General features: G+C 43.9%; 2 protein-coding genes across 2 annotated transcripts in view; one reads left to right on the top strand and one right to left on the bottom strand.

The window, feature by feature from the left end:
* The first annotated feature begins 12820 nt into the window (after nucleotides 1-12820).
* On the top strand, nucleotides 12821-13441 carry RPL18 (ribosomal protein L18). Its single transcript, XM_061346742.1, has one exon. It carries the CDS (start codon nucleotides 12856-12858, stop codon nucleotides 13420-13422), a length of 567 nt encoding a protein of 188 aa, XP_061202726.1. The 5' UTR covers nucleotides 12821-12855; the 3' UTR covers nucleotides 13423-13441.
* A 2185-nt stretch (nucleotides 13442-15626) lies between these two features.
* Nucleotides 15627-17614, bottom strand: part of LOC133208681 (dedicator of cytokinesis protein 1-like) — a 94800-nt gene continuing 92812 nt past the window's right edge. The window contains exon 23 of the mRNA XM_061346741.1: nucleotides 15627-16931. Coding sequence (XP_061202725.1) covers nucleotides 16836-16931 — 96 coding nt within the window. The 3' untranslated portion in view covers nucleotides 15627-16835. The remainder of the gene's footprint in view (nucleotides 16932-17614) is intronic.

Here is a 17614-nt window from a genome sequence, read left to right as displayed (position 1 = left end):
TTATACGAAAGTCTAAGGGAAATTCTGTCTGTGCAAGTTGAGTCAAGTGCTGCTCAACAGGTTCCTGAGCAAGTGGAGCAAGAAGGGCCTGTGACACAGACAAATGTGATGTGCTGGGCAGGCAGAGTATAAACCTGATCAAATGGAGGACAAAGAGGAGAAACAGAACTTAAATAAATCTGAAGGATGCTACCTGGGCAAAATGCCTCTAAAATGGAAAGCTTCAAAAATGCTGGGATGCAGTACATCCCTCAGGATGGGACTGTACAGGATATGATAACTATAGAGTAGGCATTAGGCAGAAGCTCTTCCCTGTGAGGGTGCTGAGGCACTGGCACAGGGTGCCCAGAGAAGCTGTGGCTGCCCCATCCCTGGCAGTGCTCAAGGCCAGGTTGGACACAGGGGCTTGGAGCAAGCTGCTCCCATGGAAGGTGTCCCTGCCTGTGGCAGGGAGCTTTAAGGTCCCTTCGACCCAAGCCAGGCTGAGACGCTATGATTCTACAACGTTGACATTAATATCTCATTATTTATGTATGATAAATAACTTGCTCCTCTCTGAATCCTTCCTAAGAAAAAAATAAGCACCCTTGAAAAAAGGATTATTACCAGTTAGCTAAAGAAAGGTGCTTTGATTGCTTATGGCCTTTTTGAAGTGCTTAAGGTCTTCCTTTAAATTTGCTCCTGATGTTCCAGGAGCAAAGGGAATTGTCAGGTTTGATGCTGCCCTTTATCTGAAGGCCATAGGAAAAGCCTTTTCAATAGTTTGGATGCAATCTAACAGTTAATTTGAAGATTTAAAATCACTTAACATGTCTAGCTAATCAAGGCATGGAATATATAGATTAAAACTGAAATAGAGCTACTCTGCTTAGACAATATATTGCAATGTATAAACTAGAAAGAAGATACTGAAAAGAAAAAGCAGAAAGGAAAGAATATGGCAAATAACAGCTACACCCACTCTCACAAAACTTGAAAGCCAGATATTCAGATAAATTATGAGAAATGTAGTAGCTAAAGATGAGCTGATGAATTAAAACCATGGACAGGAAACAAAAGATCATAATGGAATACAAAAGGCTGAGATTATCCACAGTCTACTCTCCCATCTCTATTAATGATGTTAATGGTAGTATAACAGGAGATCTGTATCTTTTATATGATCTGTTGCAGTGTATGAGGGTTATCAACACTCATCTGCAGCAAAGGGGCTTCCAGAGGGATTGCAGCAGCTCTACCTGCAGTGGTGATGCTCCCCAAACTGGACTTCTAGTAAATGAAAGCAACAATGTGATTTCTGTAAAGAAACAAATACCATTTGATGCAAACACAATACTTCATGACTTATCTTCTCCTTATTAAGGTCATTTTTTTCTTACTTACTGCAAATCACTGACAGATGTTCTTTTTTTCATTGCATCTAATCCCAGCATCAAGAAAAGATGACAAAATGCAGTGCTGGTCATGGCCATGTGAAGGTCCTGTTTTATTCAAGGCAATAGAAAATAGAAACGCTGAGACATAAAAGCCTCTCTTGGATGACAGCCTTAGGAAGCATGGGGTGATAGCCAGGTGCAATGATGCTGGGCACAAAGCTCATTTATAACCTCTGTCCAAGGCTGTCACTGTGCTGAGAGCCCAGGGCACGATGGAGATACACAACAGTGTATTGGCAAATATAGAATCATAGAATAGTTAGGGTTGGAAAGGACCTTAAGATCATCAAGTTCCAACCCCCCTGCCATGGGCAGGGACACCTCGCTCTAAACCATCTCACCCAAGGCCTTGTCCAACCTGGCCTTGAACACTGCCAGGGATGGAGCATTCACAACCTCCCTGGGCAACCCATTCCAGTGCCTCACCACCCTAACAGGAAAGAATTTCCTCCTTATATCCAATCTAAACTTCCCCTGTTTAAGTTTTAACCCATTACCCCTTGTCCTGTCACTACAGTCCCTAATGAAGAGTCCATCCCCAGCATCCCTATAGTCCCCCTTCAGATACTGGAAGGCTGCTATGAGGTCTCCACCCAGCCTTCTCTCCGATAGAATCGAATCTATCAGCCAGGAGATAGAGGAGGAAGCATCAGAGAGGCTCTGAGAAGGTCTGCCTGGGACAAGGAGAAAAAAGGTCTTGCTGGGACATTATCTCACTGTGTTGCCTCGTACCGGCTGCGTTTGGGAGAGATGTCAGATACGATCTCGGCAGCAAATGCAGTGGGACTTCTTCTTTCCTCAGGAACGGTGCTCCTAATTGTCAGCAAAGTCTGTTTCACTCTCCATCAGCTCCACACACAGCAGCGGGGGGTTACAGGAGCTCAACTGAGGTCAAGGTTTCAGCAAAACGGAGGTGAAAGGCACTTTGTTTGCATGGGAAGCAAGCAGCAGAACTGTTCCAGTGCGGGAGACAAGAGTCAACGTGCCTTAATAATAGCCAATCTGCAGTGCATTCCATCAGTCCCAGAGCTCTGGATATAAAAGGTGCCTGGAGCTTTAAAGTTCTGTCACCAATATATTAACCTCATGGGAAAAAAAAGTGGAAAGTGTCCCTGCCCATGGCAGGGGTAGGAGCTGGATGAGCTTTAAGGTCCCTTCCAACACAAATCAGTCTGGGATTCTGTGATATATGAAAGAAAGATCATCTCCTTTTTACTCAGCTAGAGTTATTTTACTAAGCTGTTTAATATGATCCAAAAATGTGCCATTGAAAGCACCTTTCAGGATAAAGACTATATTTTTAGTTGCCTGCCCTTCAGTGACCGCTGATTGAGACACTGGTTTTCAGACTTTGCACGTATGACTTTAATGGAGAAGCAGAGCACTATCAGTTTAGTTTAGTGGCACACAAAAGTAAATAGGAATATGTGGATATAACCTACTATATCTACACTGTCAGATCTTATCAGGCTGATAGTACAGCTCCCAAAATGCTCCATGATGCACCTGATTTAAGGCCAGGGAGATCCTACAGCCTCAGTAGAATCCCAGACTGGTTTGTGTTGGAAGGGACCTTAAAGCTCATCCAGTTGCAAGCCCCTGTCAGGGGCAGGGACCCCTTCCACTGGAGCAGCTTGCTCCAAGCCCCTGTGTCCAACCTGGCCTTGAGCACTGCCAGGGATGGGGCAGCCACAGCTTCTCTGGGCACCCTGTGCCAGCGCCTCAGCACCCTCACAGGGAAGAGCTTCTGCCTAAGAGCTCAGCTCAGTCTCCCCTCGGGTAGGTTCAAGCCATTCCCCTTGCCCTGTCCCTACAGGCCCTTGTCCCAAGCCCCTCTCCAGGTTTCCTGTGGGTAGGAATTCATTCCTCTGCTGGTGCCACCAATAAGTTTTCAAACGATGGCCATGTGTTTAGATACACAAAAGTTTTCTTGGCAAATAATATGATAGAGCAAGCTATGATGGTGTTATCCAGGGCTAACGCTTATGAAAACCAGAATCACAAATGAAGAAGCTGGATGCTGAAGGGGTGGAAAGATTGTTAATTTTCAAAGCATAGCCACATTCAAAACGAAAATAAACTCAATTCTGCCCATTACACACTTTGAGATGGGTTTTTTTCCCCCCTCCTTTGCATCTGAGGAACTAAAAAGTGCTCTTTACATGCGGCAGGGATAAAACCACATTTGGTACAGATGCTAAAAGAGAGCGTATCAGTGAACTGCAGTGATTATGTTGTACCCTTGGGCAACAAGGCCTGTCATAAAATTTCAAAACAAGATGTGTGAATCTAGGACAGTTCTGTTGTCGGGTCACGGTATTTGCTTTGCAGCCGCATCCTCTGTTTTCCAGTTCTATATTAAATGGTGACATTTCTAGCATCAAGTGGAGCTCTGTCACTGAAAATAGCCACAAAAGCCTGGCTGTATTTGGGAAGGGGAGGTTGTAACAGCAGGACGTGTTAGATGCAGGTCAAATACAGTCATTGAGTAAGTGAAATAGGGGAACTTGAGAACTTCTGGCTTCTGTTCAAACCCAGACCTCTTCAACTAATTACTTGCTATAAACTAAATCATAGAATCCTGGAATGGTTCATGTTGGAAGGGACCTTAAGGCTCATCCCGTTCCAACCCCCTGCCTCTGGCAGGGACACCTTCCATTAGACAAGGTTGATTTGTCTCTCTTATCCACCTAGACCCCCAGAGAAGCATAGGGGTAGTGATTAAAGAAGCCTTTTTAGGCACAGGAGATGCACTAGAGGCAATTTTAAACATTTAATACCAAAACCCCAAACCAACCAAGCTAAAATACTTGCAAGGATCTTGGTCACATGCCAATAGGGAAGAGAAAATATTGAAGTCACCTTTACATCTGGAAAGGTTTTCATACATAGCACGTAACAGAACCGTCTGTAGTTATACAGTACTGACAGTCTTTGGGACTGACTCCATTTGTGCTTGTTTCATAGAATAAATGCAATATCAAAATACCATATTTACAGGCTGGACACATTGCAAGAGGAGTGAAATCATAGAATATATAGGTTTGGGTTGAAAGGGACCTTAAAGCTCATCCAGCTCCAAACCCCATGAAACAGCACCAGTAAATCCACAGAAACCATTTTTAATTTCATGTAACTAAATATAGCTAATAATAACTAAACTAAATAGATATAATATATAATAAATAATATACATAATCATATATATAATATATAATAAATAAATGAAGGACTAACACACAGTTCCCTCCAAGTGACTTCCAAACCATCACCAAGGTGGCCAGTCAAGTGCAATACGACCCCTATAGGCAGCATTTTGAGGCAACCCTCAAAACATCTGCTATGCACAATGAACTTGCAAAGTCAGCAGAAACTGCGTTAATCCTATAGCAGAGAGGGTAATTTCAAAAGGTAATTGATGTCTTTTTTAACCTAGAACTGTCAAACTGTATTGAGAATAATAGAGCCTGACAAGTCTAAAGTTAAAAGAGAAATGGTAAGATTGATCTACTTTGGGTTCTGAATTTTAACGTGAAGTTGGCGTTGCTGTTTTATCAGGACAGTATCAAACAAATATTTCCCTGTAAATAAAGGAGCAAAGGAAAAATGATCTAATGCTTAGAACAACCCCCCGAATATTCAAAACCCAGAGCTTTCCCCTTGACTTTGTCAGAATGGTTGAATCCCATTTCTCTTAACAGCTACAAAGCGCCTGATAAGAGCAATGCGTTGGGAAGTGGAGGTCATCTAGGCTGATAAAATCAAATCCATTTAAGCGAAAACACTTTTAAATCTACCTCGTATGTAGGTTATTGCATTGCCAACTCCTCTGTGCTGCAGAGAGGCAGATGCAGAGCCTCAGAAACCCTACCTCATCCCTGAACACCACCAACTGAGTCCAAGGAGGGACAGGCAGGGACACACAGAGATGGGGTTATCCAGCAGATTAACATGAGCAAAACTGTACAAAATGCACTTAAAATGTTTAATAGCACATATAATCCACTGAATTGCCAAAGCTCCCCTTTCTGTGCAGTGGGTGATGCATTAATTATTTTATAGGTCATTTCTGACCCATCATCATAAGGATACAGCTAAATGTGTGAAAGATCATGACGAGCACTCGTGATGAAGTGCTTTGGGCAGTGCACTCATACCTTTCCCAGCTCATTATAAATGAGAGAATCAGCGCTCTGGCAGAAATCCTGCAAAACAAATGGAGTTTCAACCTTACAGTTTCAACTTCCCCATCTGAAAGTAATTCTGGAGCTTAGGAAATGGAGATAAATTTGCCAGCTCCTTTTTGCTACCCAATTTTAACTAGCATCCTTGCCTTCCCATCCCCCTTTGCCCATCCTTCCCCACTCCCCTGTACAATGCCCGGGTACCACAGCAGCAAACAAGGAGCTGCCAAATGCTCACATCATTTCTCAGCAAACACAACAGGAGCATGTGCTCTACTTCGTTTTCCCACTAGCTCTGCTCTTGCCTGAAGGTGCCTTCCTCAGCTCCATCATTTTGTTTTAAGAGAGAGGAAAAATACAAGTGACATTCATTTTATAGCTTGACTACAGGTAAATTATCTGGTAAAATAGGTGAGCACTTGGCTTTCCTCCCTTTCATTTTTCTTACAGTAAAAATAAAACGCAATGGGTATTCTGATTTATTATTATCAGCACAGTGTAACACGAGTATCATTTGATACCAGATATGCCTTCATAAATCCTTGTCTGAATGGTAAAACCCTCTTCCATGCAGTTCAAGGTTCATCTGGACCTCCAGCTCCCAAATATCCCCATTTTTTGTCAGGGAAAAAGCTTCCTACAGCCCCACATCTCCACTGGGAGAGTCCCCATGGCTTCAGGGCCATGCCCAAGCTGGGGGATGCCAGCTCCAATCTGATGAAGGTTCTAGCATTGGGCCATGCTGTGGGCTCAGCCCTTCTTTTGGGACAAGAAGGGATCATGGGAGTGATGTATGGTACAGCAAGGGCAGAGCCAGGCACAGAGACCTCATCCCATGGAACCCCCAATGTCCTCATGCTCCTGCCCATAGGATAATAGGGGTGGGTGAAATCACAGCAAAACCACACATCCACATTTTTATGAAACATTTCTTTCAGTTGTTCCCTTATAAAAAATATAAAATCCTCTCATTAAATACCAGAAACCAAGGAGGGAAAGGAAGGAGAGGAGGGAAAAAAAAGAACATCTTAAATGCAAACGTGTTTAACAAAAAGAGGAAGCCAGGCTCTCGCTCCCACATGGGCTTTGCGGTCACTGGTCACTTCCAATTAGCTCCTACCACCAGCTAATGCTTGCTGTCAGCCAGAAACAAGGAGCACTGGAGAAAACGAAGCTCCGCACAGAGACTTGGGGTTTTTTTAGTGGTACTACAATGGCCTGCAGGAAAGGAAAGCATCCCTGCTGAACCCGGGTAACTGCATTAGGTAACGCTGCCAGAGCTGGGCATAGCTGTGGTCCCAGCAAAAAGCAGTTCTTGGGATGCCTTAGACAGGATTTAGCTGCACTCCCCAATGAAAAGGATGGACACAGGACATGCTGCCAGCTCCAAAGAGCCAGCATTTCTCCCCTGAACAACCCTCCTATGCAGAGCAGTCCCTGCGGGGTGTAAATAAACCCCTTTGCCACAGCAGTGCTCACCTCCAGCGCACCAGCTCCTCACTTCCAAGCACACCTCCAAACCCCTCAGCTTGGAGAGGGCCAAAGCCCCACAAGGATGCTTTGCCTGCAAATTCCATTAACAAATTGGGTTGATTTACCAAAACAAGGCAGAAAACTCTGCCAGTTCCTGCTGTATTTTGGCAAGCTTTTTTCTTCCCCACGGCCATGGAGGTTGAGCACCACAGTGCTCATGGCAACCGTGGCTTCAGCTTTACCACACATATCATAGAATCCCAGAATGGTTTGGGTTGGAAGGGACCTTGAAGCTCATCCAGTTCCAACCCCCTGCCATGGGCAGGGACACCTTCCACTAGAGCAGCTTGCTCCAAGCCCCATCCAACCTGGCTGGATAACAAAGACATCATCATTACCTCAATAAGTCTCTGCAGCCAGGTTGAAAGCAGGCTTGTTCTCAATGATGTCATTATTATTATTATTATTATTATTATTTTATAGCATTTTGTCATATAAGATGGTTTCCAATAAAGGCAACTTGCAGCCTTATCAACATCAACATCAAGATACAAACCATCAAGAATACAGACTTTAGCTCATCTAGAACTGATTCACCATCCCTCAAAGGTGACTTTTAAACCTAAGCCAAACTTTATTATTGCTTACATTTCATTGTAACTTAGATTGATTTCTTGGACAATAGTGCTGTATTTGAGATAAAATAGAAGAAGTTCTTTTTCTATAGCCTACGGATACAATCCTCAGTGACTCTTGAATGAAAATTCGTTATTGAGGAAAACTGGACATGTGCTTTATGATTATCTAAAGATATATTTATAATACTATATTATTATGGTGTACAGGAGGAACACACCAAGCTTTTATTGCAAGACTTCTCCTTCATTCTACCAACACTTTAGAAAAGCAATTTCATTGCCTTTAGCAGAAGTATTGCATCTGTACCAAGAACAACCATACTGCAGTACAGGAAGGATGTGTGCAAGTGCTACGGGCATGAACTCAGTACTAGCCTTGCAGTTCCCTTATCCTGAGGATGCTTAATGGACACCTTTACATTGATTAAATACTAGGAACATGGTGCCAGGTCTGGCCTGCAGTGATGCTTGGTGACTTCAGTGGACCTGGCAGAGCCAAGCTGGAGCTTTGGAGAGGATTTAGCCCTTGGTGTCTCTTTGCTTTTAAATAGCAGCATCGCAAATGCTGTGAGAGCAACACCGTGCTTGCCATCAAACAGAACAGAACTTGGTGTTTGCCAGGTCTTTCAGAGACCTGGCCAACCTTAAGCCATGATTTCTGCTACTGACCTTACACAAACACCACATCCCCACACAACCTACACTGGAGAAAAGGAAATTACCTTTCCTAAAGCCAGTTTACTGCCACCACACTGGGAGCCCCATGGAGCAGCTGCAACAAGAACGAGCACTGGTTTCTCTCCTCATGCAAGTATCTGAAGTGCCTCTTTCCAAGGATCACTGTTTCTACACCTACTCACGTTCCTGAGTGCCTGTCCAGACACTGCACACAACATGGAAGGATGATCCAGCCCAAAAGAACGGTGTAACCTACCACAAACCTCCATACAGACCATGGGGTCCAGAATTAAAGACAGAAATCGAACTATTTAAAAAAATAAATCTTCTATTTTTAGAGGCTTTTTCCTATTATTTCCCTCTGAGGAGCAAGTTATCAATAACATGCTGCACAGAGCAATGACAACGAATGTATCTGCCAACTGTACGCTGGAATAAACTCATGGAAAGAAGGGTATAAGCAGTATTGACAGCCAGATCTCAACATGATTGTAAAGCTATCTCAGGAAAGGCCTCCTGTAACGCTAGTAGGCAGTAGATAACTAGCTCATCTTTTGGAAGAAAGCATCTTTCTTTTGAATGCTTGGAATTTATGGTTGATTTGGACTTTTTCCTCTGAGAGGTTTTGAGCACGTGGATGAAAATGCAGGAAAATAAGTAGAACTATCAGAGAAACAAGAACTAAGTACAGCTTAAGGGAACTTCCAGCACTCTGCGATGGTGGGGTTCTCTTACTGCAAGAACACACCTCCCAAACCAACGTTCACAATGTGAAATATTAACAATCATCTTAAACTGCATAATTCATGCTAATCTGAGAAGTCTTTTGAAGCTGATGGGGTTGTTTTACTTCTCAAACTGTTACAATCCTACATTAGCCACATGCCATTCAACACAGCATATGTGTCAAACAGCTCTACATGGTACCCGGGTATCTGTTCATTTCCACAAGCTGCTTAATATTCTGCTAAGTCCTTTTTTCCTTAGTCAAGATGGGTTTTGCAATTCATTTTCTCAGTTCTCCACTGCTGGTACAGTGATCCATCATTACTCGTAGAAATGATGGAGGAAGAAAACTCAATTTAAATCTGGATTACAGTGCTGAGGAAATGTAAGTACCGTCATAGGAAAAGCAGGCCAGAGAACACATATAAAACTTGGAAGAACAGCCAACAGGAGCACGCACACACAAAATGCCTTATCTATAGGAAAACAGTGTCTCGTTTGGTTTTGTCTGTGCTTTCTCTTTGTGAAGGTCTCCCTCAAGTGTTGATAACCCCTGTGATGTGAACTGGCAGAAGGCCACAGCTTTCAGTAACAGCAGAACCAGCATCTTTTCAAGCATCTGTTATGGTCTGGAAATGGGTGAGAGAGCAAAAAATGCTTATTCTTGGTTATAATGAGGACAAATACAGGCTCCAAGGTTTTCTACATGAGGTGAGTCACATACTGGGCACTGCTTATAGTGAGAACACTTCTGTCGTGACAGACAAAGCACAAGGCAGTACACGCTGCCTTTGAGTGAGGACCAAGCAAACGTCTTTCCAGAAGTGTTTTTGAAGGAATCATTTCAGAAACAAGAAGACTCAAGCACCATTTGGGTTTCTTGCACTTTAAGGGAGAAAAAACATCCAAATAATGGAAATGGAAGTGTCTACCAAGGAGGTTAAATACCAGGAGAACACGTTGATATGGGCAGTTAATATGCTATGGCCAGTGTTCCTCTGTTTAGTTCCCCAGCTCTGCAAGAGTCTGGGCTGCAAACACGCAAGTTCAACAGCATCAGAGCCAAACTGTGCAATGAAGAGATGAGTGAATGGCCAAACCAATGTGGATTCAACCCCAAAATAGCAGCATTTCACATCCATAAAATCTCTGCAAGGTTGGGATGTCAGACAGGGAGTCTGGGTAGCAATGAATCTGAGATGGTCAGCTTGGATTCTGCAACCCATACATCAACATGTAGTTGTAACAAGACAGCATTAGGGAATAGTAAGTGCCTGTCTAACACAACATGAGATTGAGTGGAGTCACCATCCCAACTCAGCCTCATTAAGGAGGTCAGTGCACGTCCTTCAACGCACTGCTCCAGGGCCAGCTCGGTTAGATGTGAAATGAGTTATTTAATCCAACAACTTTGCATTAAAGTGCTATCATACAATATCATACACACTGGAAATGATAAAAAATTAAGTGTCATTTGATAGAGAAACCTAATTTACAGTAATTATTCATGTCTGCAGAATACATATGACAAAACCAAGGGAAATTATAAATCCTATAAATAGCCTCACTGGAGAACAGCTGGTTATATCCCATACAATAACCAAGCATTTATACCCATCCACACGCTTCTGCATCACGAAGAAGATGGCAATTGCAAGCTTGAAATTCAGTTTAGATCCGTGAAAAGTACAAAAGGAAAATGAGAGGAAATGGAAATGTCAGAGCAGCTGGACCCCACGTTTTCTATTACTGTGTTAATGCTGGAAGCTGAGGCTAAAGAAAAACCCTGAATTTCAGTGTTCAACATCACTCAAATGCTCAGTGTTGTTTTCATGAGTATATTCTACACATGCTACAATTTATTGCTGCATCCCAAGGTAAAGGTGCAGATGCAAACTGGAAAACACATCACTCAGTTTGTGCAGAGGGATGCAGGCAAACACAGCCTGGCCCTGACCCACTGGCAGCATGGCACTCAGTGGGAATGAAGCTTGGCCACCTTTACCATCCATCCTCCTGGAAGATCTGTCCCAGCACCAGAATCAGTAACAGCCCAGGAAAACAACTTCTGCCTTCCCTTCCTCTACCTTCAGCTAGGGGACAAAATACTTTGGTATCAGAATCAAAGGATTGTATAGATTGGAAAGGACCTTTATGATCATTGAGTCCAACCGTTAACCCAGCACTGTCAAGTCCAGCACTAAACCCTGTCCCTAAGCATCACATCTACATGGCTTTTAAACACCTCCAGGGATGGTGACTCCATCACTACCCTGAGCAGCCTGTGCCAGTGCTTGACATCTTCTTCCAAACACATACAGAAACATTGAAAAGCCCAATACAGAATGGTAATTGCTGAATTAGAAGAAGATGCTCCTGCTACACCATCATCATGGAATGGTTTGGGTTGAAGGAAACTTAAAAGCTCCTCCAGCTGGACCAGGGACGGGCAGGGACCCCTTCCACTGGAGCAGCTTGCTCCAAGCCCCTGGGTCCAACCTGGCCTTGAGCACTGCCAGGGATGGGGCAGCCACAGCTTCTCTGGGCACCCTGTGCCAGCGCCTCAGCACCCTCACAGGGAAGAGCTTCTGCCTAAGAGCTCAGCTCAGTCTCCCCTCGGGCAGGTTCAAGCCGTTCCCCTTGGCCTGTCCGTACAGGCCCTTGTCCCAAGCCCCTCTCCAGGTTTCCTGCAGCCCCTTTAGGCACTGGAGCTGCTCTAAGGCCTCACCAGATCCTTCTATTCTGTACTATGACTGGTCTACACATATTTAAACCTCAAACCAGTTGTAACCTCTGTAAGGAGTTTTTCTCCTTATCTCACCTGATTGTGCCAAATATGTACTCAAAATATGACCAGTTTATCCAAAAAACATTTACTAAAAATAGGTAATTGTGAATATTCGTTACAGGAAAATTGGCATGAGCAATACTACATTGAGCTCCTGACACAGAATGGTACCTAAGAAGTTCACAAGAATCGATAGGTAAGATGTCTAACATGAAACAAGGAGGTGGACCCTTCAACTAGTCAATAAGATATTTTACATTACAAATGTGTGTTTAAATGTCTTTGCATGTACACACGTGTGCACACTCACGTGAATCTACCCATACATCATAAACATATAAATGCACTGCAAACTTGTTATCATTTTATTCTGTAAAGTCACCTATCAGACGTCCATGGTCAAGAAAAATACCTTTGTGAAGACAAAACTGAACTGAAAATCATTTTTACACTCAGAATTCATGATATCACCAGAGACATCTCAGTCATCATAAAAGTCAATTACAGACACTGGCTTAAGAACTGACCTTTGCATTGAGCCTCCCCCTGAAAAGAAATGTGATTAAAAACCAAACAATTGCTGCCCAACAAATCTTCATGGTTTTGCACAGGACTGATGGGAATTGATGTGTTCCACTGCTCTCAGATTGGAGTGAAGGGGTGGCTTCTGGGGGAAGGTTAATCCCTGAACTTGTCTTAAATGGTGGAAAGCTGGCCCGTCTGGATCCTCGTAATGCCCAGAACAAGGTCTACTATGGAAGACATGTAGGGGTCACCTACCCTAGCAGATTTCTTCCTGTAGTAGAAATACTGACGTGAACAAAGTCCTAATAGGGACCTTTGGGTAGGGAGGTACCAGGAATGCTGGCAGGATAAAGCTGTGGCAGCTGGACCTGGTCCTCCTTCCTCTCCCTCTACTCTCCGCCGCCGCCATGGGGATCGATATCCGCCATAACCGCGACCGGAAGGTGCGGCGCCGGGAGCCCAAGAGCCAGGATATTTACCTACGGCTGCTCGTTAAGCTTTACCGGTTCCTGGCTCGCCGGACGAATTCGGCCTTCAACAAAGTGGTTCTGAAGCGGCTATTTATGAGCCGCACGAACCGGCCCCCCCTCTCCTTGTCCCGCATGATCCGGATGATGAAGAAGCCGGGGCGGGCGGACAAGACCGCGGTGGTGGTGGGCACCGTGACCGATGACATCCGCATCCAGGACGTGCCCAAGCTCAAGCTCTGCGCCCTGCGGGTAACGAGGGGGGCTCGGACCCGCATCCTGCGGGCGGGGGGCTCCATCCTCACCTTCGACCAATTGGCCATGGCCACCCCCAAGGGGAAAGGCACCGTTCTGCTGTCCGGACCCCGCAAGGCAAGGGAGGTCTATAGGCACTTCGGGAAGGCACCGGGGACCCCCCATAGCCACACCAAGCCTTACGTGCGCTCCAAGGGCCGCAAGTTCGAGCGGGCTCGGGGCCGCCGCGCGAGTCGGGGCTACAAGAACTGAGCCCCCAATAAACGGCTTTGTCTTTTCTATTTTTTTTTTTTTTTTTTTTTTTTGGGTCTCTATAGTTTGGAGAAGAGGAGATTGAGGGGTGACCTTATTAGTGTATATAAATATATAAAGGGGGAGTGTCACGAGGATGGAGCCAGGCTCTTCTCAGTGGCAAACAATGAAAGGACAAGGGGTAATGGGTACAAATTGGAACACAAGAGGTTCCACTTAAACCTGAGAAGAAACTTCTTCTCAGTGAGGGTGATGGAACACTGGAACAGGCTGCCCAGGGAGGTTGTGGAATCTCCTTCTTTGGAGACATTCAAGACCCGCCTGGACACGTTCCTGTGTAACCTTATCTAGGTGTTCCTGCTCCGGCAGGGGGATTGGACTAGATGATCTTTTGAGGTCCCTTCCAATCTCTAACCTACTGTGATACTGTGATACTGTGATCCCAATCCCACCATACTCACAGGCAACTGTTCAAGGCACTGACGTGGAGAAAGCAAAAGATTCATTGATGCCATTAAGGGATGATGGCAGGAACAGGAAGAGCAGAACTGGAGCTGTTCAGCATCCTCACCTGGCAGGGAACAACAGACACTGAATACATCAAATGCTGCTAATGAATTCCCATGGAAATAGGACAGACTAAAGAGACACAAGATCACCACCAACTCCCAAAGGGAACCGAGGGCACATCCAACAACGAGCACATGTTCACCAACCTGCGCAGCAGAGGAGATGTGATGTGGGCTTCACAGCCGGCACTTCTTGCTCTCCTGTCCCAGCAGCAACCGCAGACCCATCACATGGACACACGTGTCTGGACCCTTGTGAGGATGTCAGCATGACAAAGTGTGAGTGATACCACTTTGGTTAAAATCAAATTACCTTCTTTTGCTCTGTTGCCTCTTGGGCTTGGCTTTGCAACAAACTGCCACAAGAAATCCATATTGCATCGGGATGCTCTTATACAGAACTCTTTGGAGTACAAAGGAAAAGAGCACACAACAGGAAAATTAACAGCCTTCGCAGGATTGTTCACTGCTTAGAGACTGTAACTGCATTCGTTTCTGGATTTGCTTAAGTAAGTGTGTTTTTACACCACTTTGAGGAGGGCAATGATTCGCTCTGGCTGGGTGTCCTACGAGTTACAGCCTAGAAGCTGTTAGATTGTAAAAACGGTGACAATTTGGGTCCGGATGTGAATCTAAAAGTGATTTTCAATTCCCAGTCTCAGCTTGCATATCCATAAAACACACACACAGATGAGATTTAGAGTTTGTACTGCAAGACCAATCTGAAAGCACAGCCCTTGTTTGAGGAGTCTCGCAGGGCCGAGTTATAACACTTGCATGAGCACAGGCGTTTGCTAAGGACGTGTGAAAACAAACACATTATCAGCAATACGTTTACAAGCAGGCAGTTAAAGGTCCATGTGAAAGCCTCTTCCCATCCTTTAGAAAGTAAATGGAACAGAAAAGAGGAAAACTCACCAGCATCCCTGTGTGATCTCCTGCGCAGGAGCACTAGTGGTCTCTAAAGCAATGTCCAATTGAAGACTTAGAGAATTAAAGTTGTAATACATTATTGATTGTCTGCAGAAAGAACATCTGATCGACTATAGCTAAGGAGCCTTCCCAGCTTGTTCCTCTTAACAGAGATTATACTAATAACCAAACAAATAGGGAAGTGTAGGACAATAACTAACAGTAAATTCTCAGACACTCTCATCGCTGATGTTATCTCACTCTGCAAGAAGTGCGTTTGTTTGATCCAAATGTTCAAGGCAGAATTACGAGACTGTCACTGACCATTAGAGCCACCTTTTATGGGCAGGGCAATCTTTCTGCCTTCCTGACAACACTGTTGTTTAACTGCTGTGTAAGTCATGCTTCTGCCAGCTACCTGCATCATGTAGCAGCTACTCGAGGTAGAAAATGTTACCTAAAACGCATCTGTTTTCTGAAGAGTTCGGCCACAAATAATTTCCAACTTAAAGATAAGTAAGCTGGCATCATGAATACTGAAAGCAGACAAAGATGGATGCTTCTAGTGTTGATGTGTGTTTTCTATCAGTCCTCCGTAGGCAGGAACAAGTAAAGGTTTCAGCTTCATCACGGGCTCCCTGAAAACTACTCAGGAAAAACCAGAGAGTAAGTGTATGTGTAGTGAGGATCACAAAACCCAAGGGAATGGATTTCTTAGACAAGTTTTCAAAATAGTATTTTATTTTTTTGAGTCAGTGGTATATTTAAAAACAATCTACCATAAGAGTAAAAAGATTGTAGATAGTAAAAAAACAAAGGTGTGATGACAGTAAAAAACGCTAGAGTACAAAGTTAGTTCCTGTCCTCCCTCCCAACACCCCATCCCATCATTGTCCAATATTTCTCAGAGCTTAATATCTAGAAAAAAAAAAAAAGCCTTTTTTTTTACACTTTCAGCATTAGGGAATTAAAAATAGGTGAGGCCTTCTTTGCAGGTACATTAATTCATTATTACATAAAAAGCAGGCACCATAAAAATTAAAACATTCTAAAAACCATCATATATACAAACGCTGTACAGAATGATGGCACAAGGACAAAGTGATTCCATTCAGTTCATCCTAATCCACATGAAATATTACACATTAGAGAAGAAAAGAAAAAGCTCTTCCCATTCCTGTACTCACCTGCTAGGTGTGGAATGACCAGGAGTCTCCTATCTGCCTACTCTGGTTCTTTTCCTATGTGCCCGTCAGGAGCTAAAGGGCTTCCTTGACTGACCAACCCCCAGGAGAAGGGCCAGCTGAATGAGAATGGAAATGTCTGATCACCAATGACTCGTTTTACAAACCCCATTAGCAATCAGTTTATTTGTGCCTAAAGAGAAGGCACGTGCCTGATTTTTAGCCCCGGGCACAACCGTTATTTGGGGATATCCCATGGCAGCTTCTCCTTCCTGGGAAGCCTACTCCAACGTGCACTGGATTCAATGTGAATATCATCATCAATTCCTATATACACCGAGATTAGGTACAAAATACTCAGCTCATTTGAAACTCCACAGCTACCTAAGCGCTTTAGAGACAAAATATTCAGCTCGCATTTGAATCCCCACAGCTACCTATGTGCCTGAAGTTATTCAGGAGAAGCAGGGAGCAGGTTTAGGAAGAGGGGACTGTCAGATGATAAAAGCCTCCCAGTCTCAAGTAGAAAACCAGATTTCTTTCAAGTCATGGGAGGGAATAACCCCAGAAAGAGGGGAGATGTAGTGTTGCTTCCGACACGAATGGGTTTCTTAACGGAGTTAGAGTCATTGCACTAAGTGTTAGATACTGCACGCCTGAATGAGGTAAACGTTATATACCATAAAATACTTAGGGAAATGAATTGTTACAGCTTTATCTTTGGAAATAAAACCACCCGCTTCCTTCTTCACTGGACAATCCCAGAGTCAACCGACGTTTGCTTCCGAGTTGTCTTTGGAGGAGGAGGTGGGGGAGTCTTGCTGGGGAGCGGAGGTGGCAAGTGCTGCAAGAAACCAATTTTGACAGAGCATGTTAGCAATGAATGGATCTCTGGAACGGCTCCTGCTCCATCTATAACAGTGAGAGACAGCAGGGGAGCCTGCAGCCCTCTGCCTCCTGAAAGCTTCTCTGCAGAAATTGCTACTACGAGCAGGGAATGCTCTTGGCCATTAGCTTAAAATGGAACTTCGACTTCAGACAATGAAAAGAATCTCTTCAGGGTTTATGATGAATTAGCTCAGTATATCAGGAAAAATCTTTTGAAAGCACTGGAGAAGTTTATAATTCCCCGCTTTATATCATGATAAGATATTGATTTCTTGGTCTGTATCGATTGCCCTCAGCCTCTGTGCACTACAAAGCTTAAAAGCCAAGTTGAAGCCACAGCATCTCTGCTTTTCCGTTCTGTTTCTGTTTTGCACATTCAGAACACAAATAATTAAACAAAAAAAAAAAATAAAAGGAAACCATTTAAAGAGATAAGTAACTTGAAATTTACTGTTACACGTTCAGTTATAATTAAAATATTCAAAACAGAAATCCAGGCTGTTCAAATATACATATTTTAAATCACTTCATATATCACACAGCAGAACAAGTGCACCCTTGCTTAGATTCCCTGGCTAATTGGACAAATTAAAGAAGTCATTATGGAAATTCAGACTTTTTTTCATAATGTTTAATCAT

Source organism: Neopsephotus bourkii, unplaced genomic scaffold (assembly GCF_033783945.1).
Source record: "Neopsephotus bourkii isolate Nb327-2 ecotype Australia unplaced genomic scaffold, CSIRO-AGI_Nbou_v1 NB_274, whole genome shotgun sequence".
NCBI classification, from domain to species: Eukaryota; Metazoa; Chordata; class Aves; order Psittaciformes; family Psittacidae; genus Neopsephotus; species Neopsephotus bourkii.
Note: the sequence above shows the minus strand (reverse complement) of the source record. Positions and strands in the feature narration are given on the sequence as shown.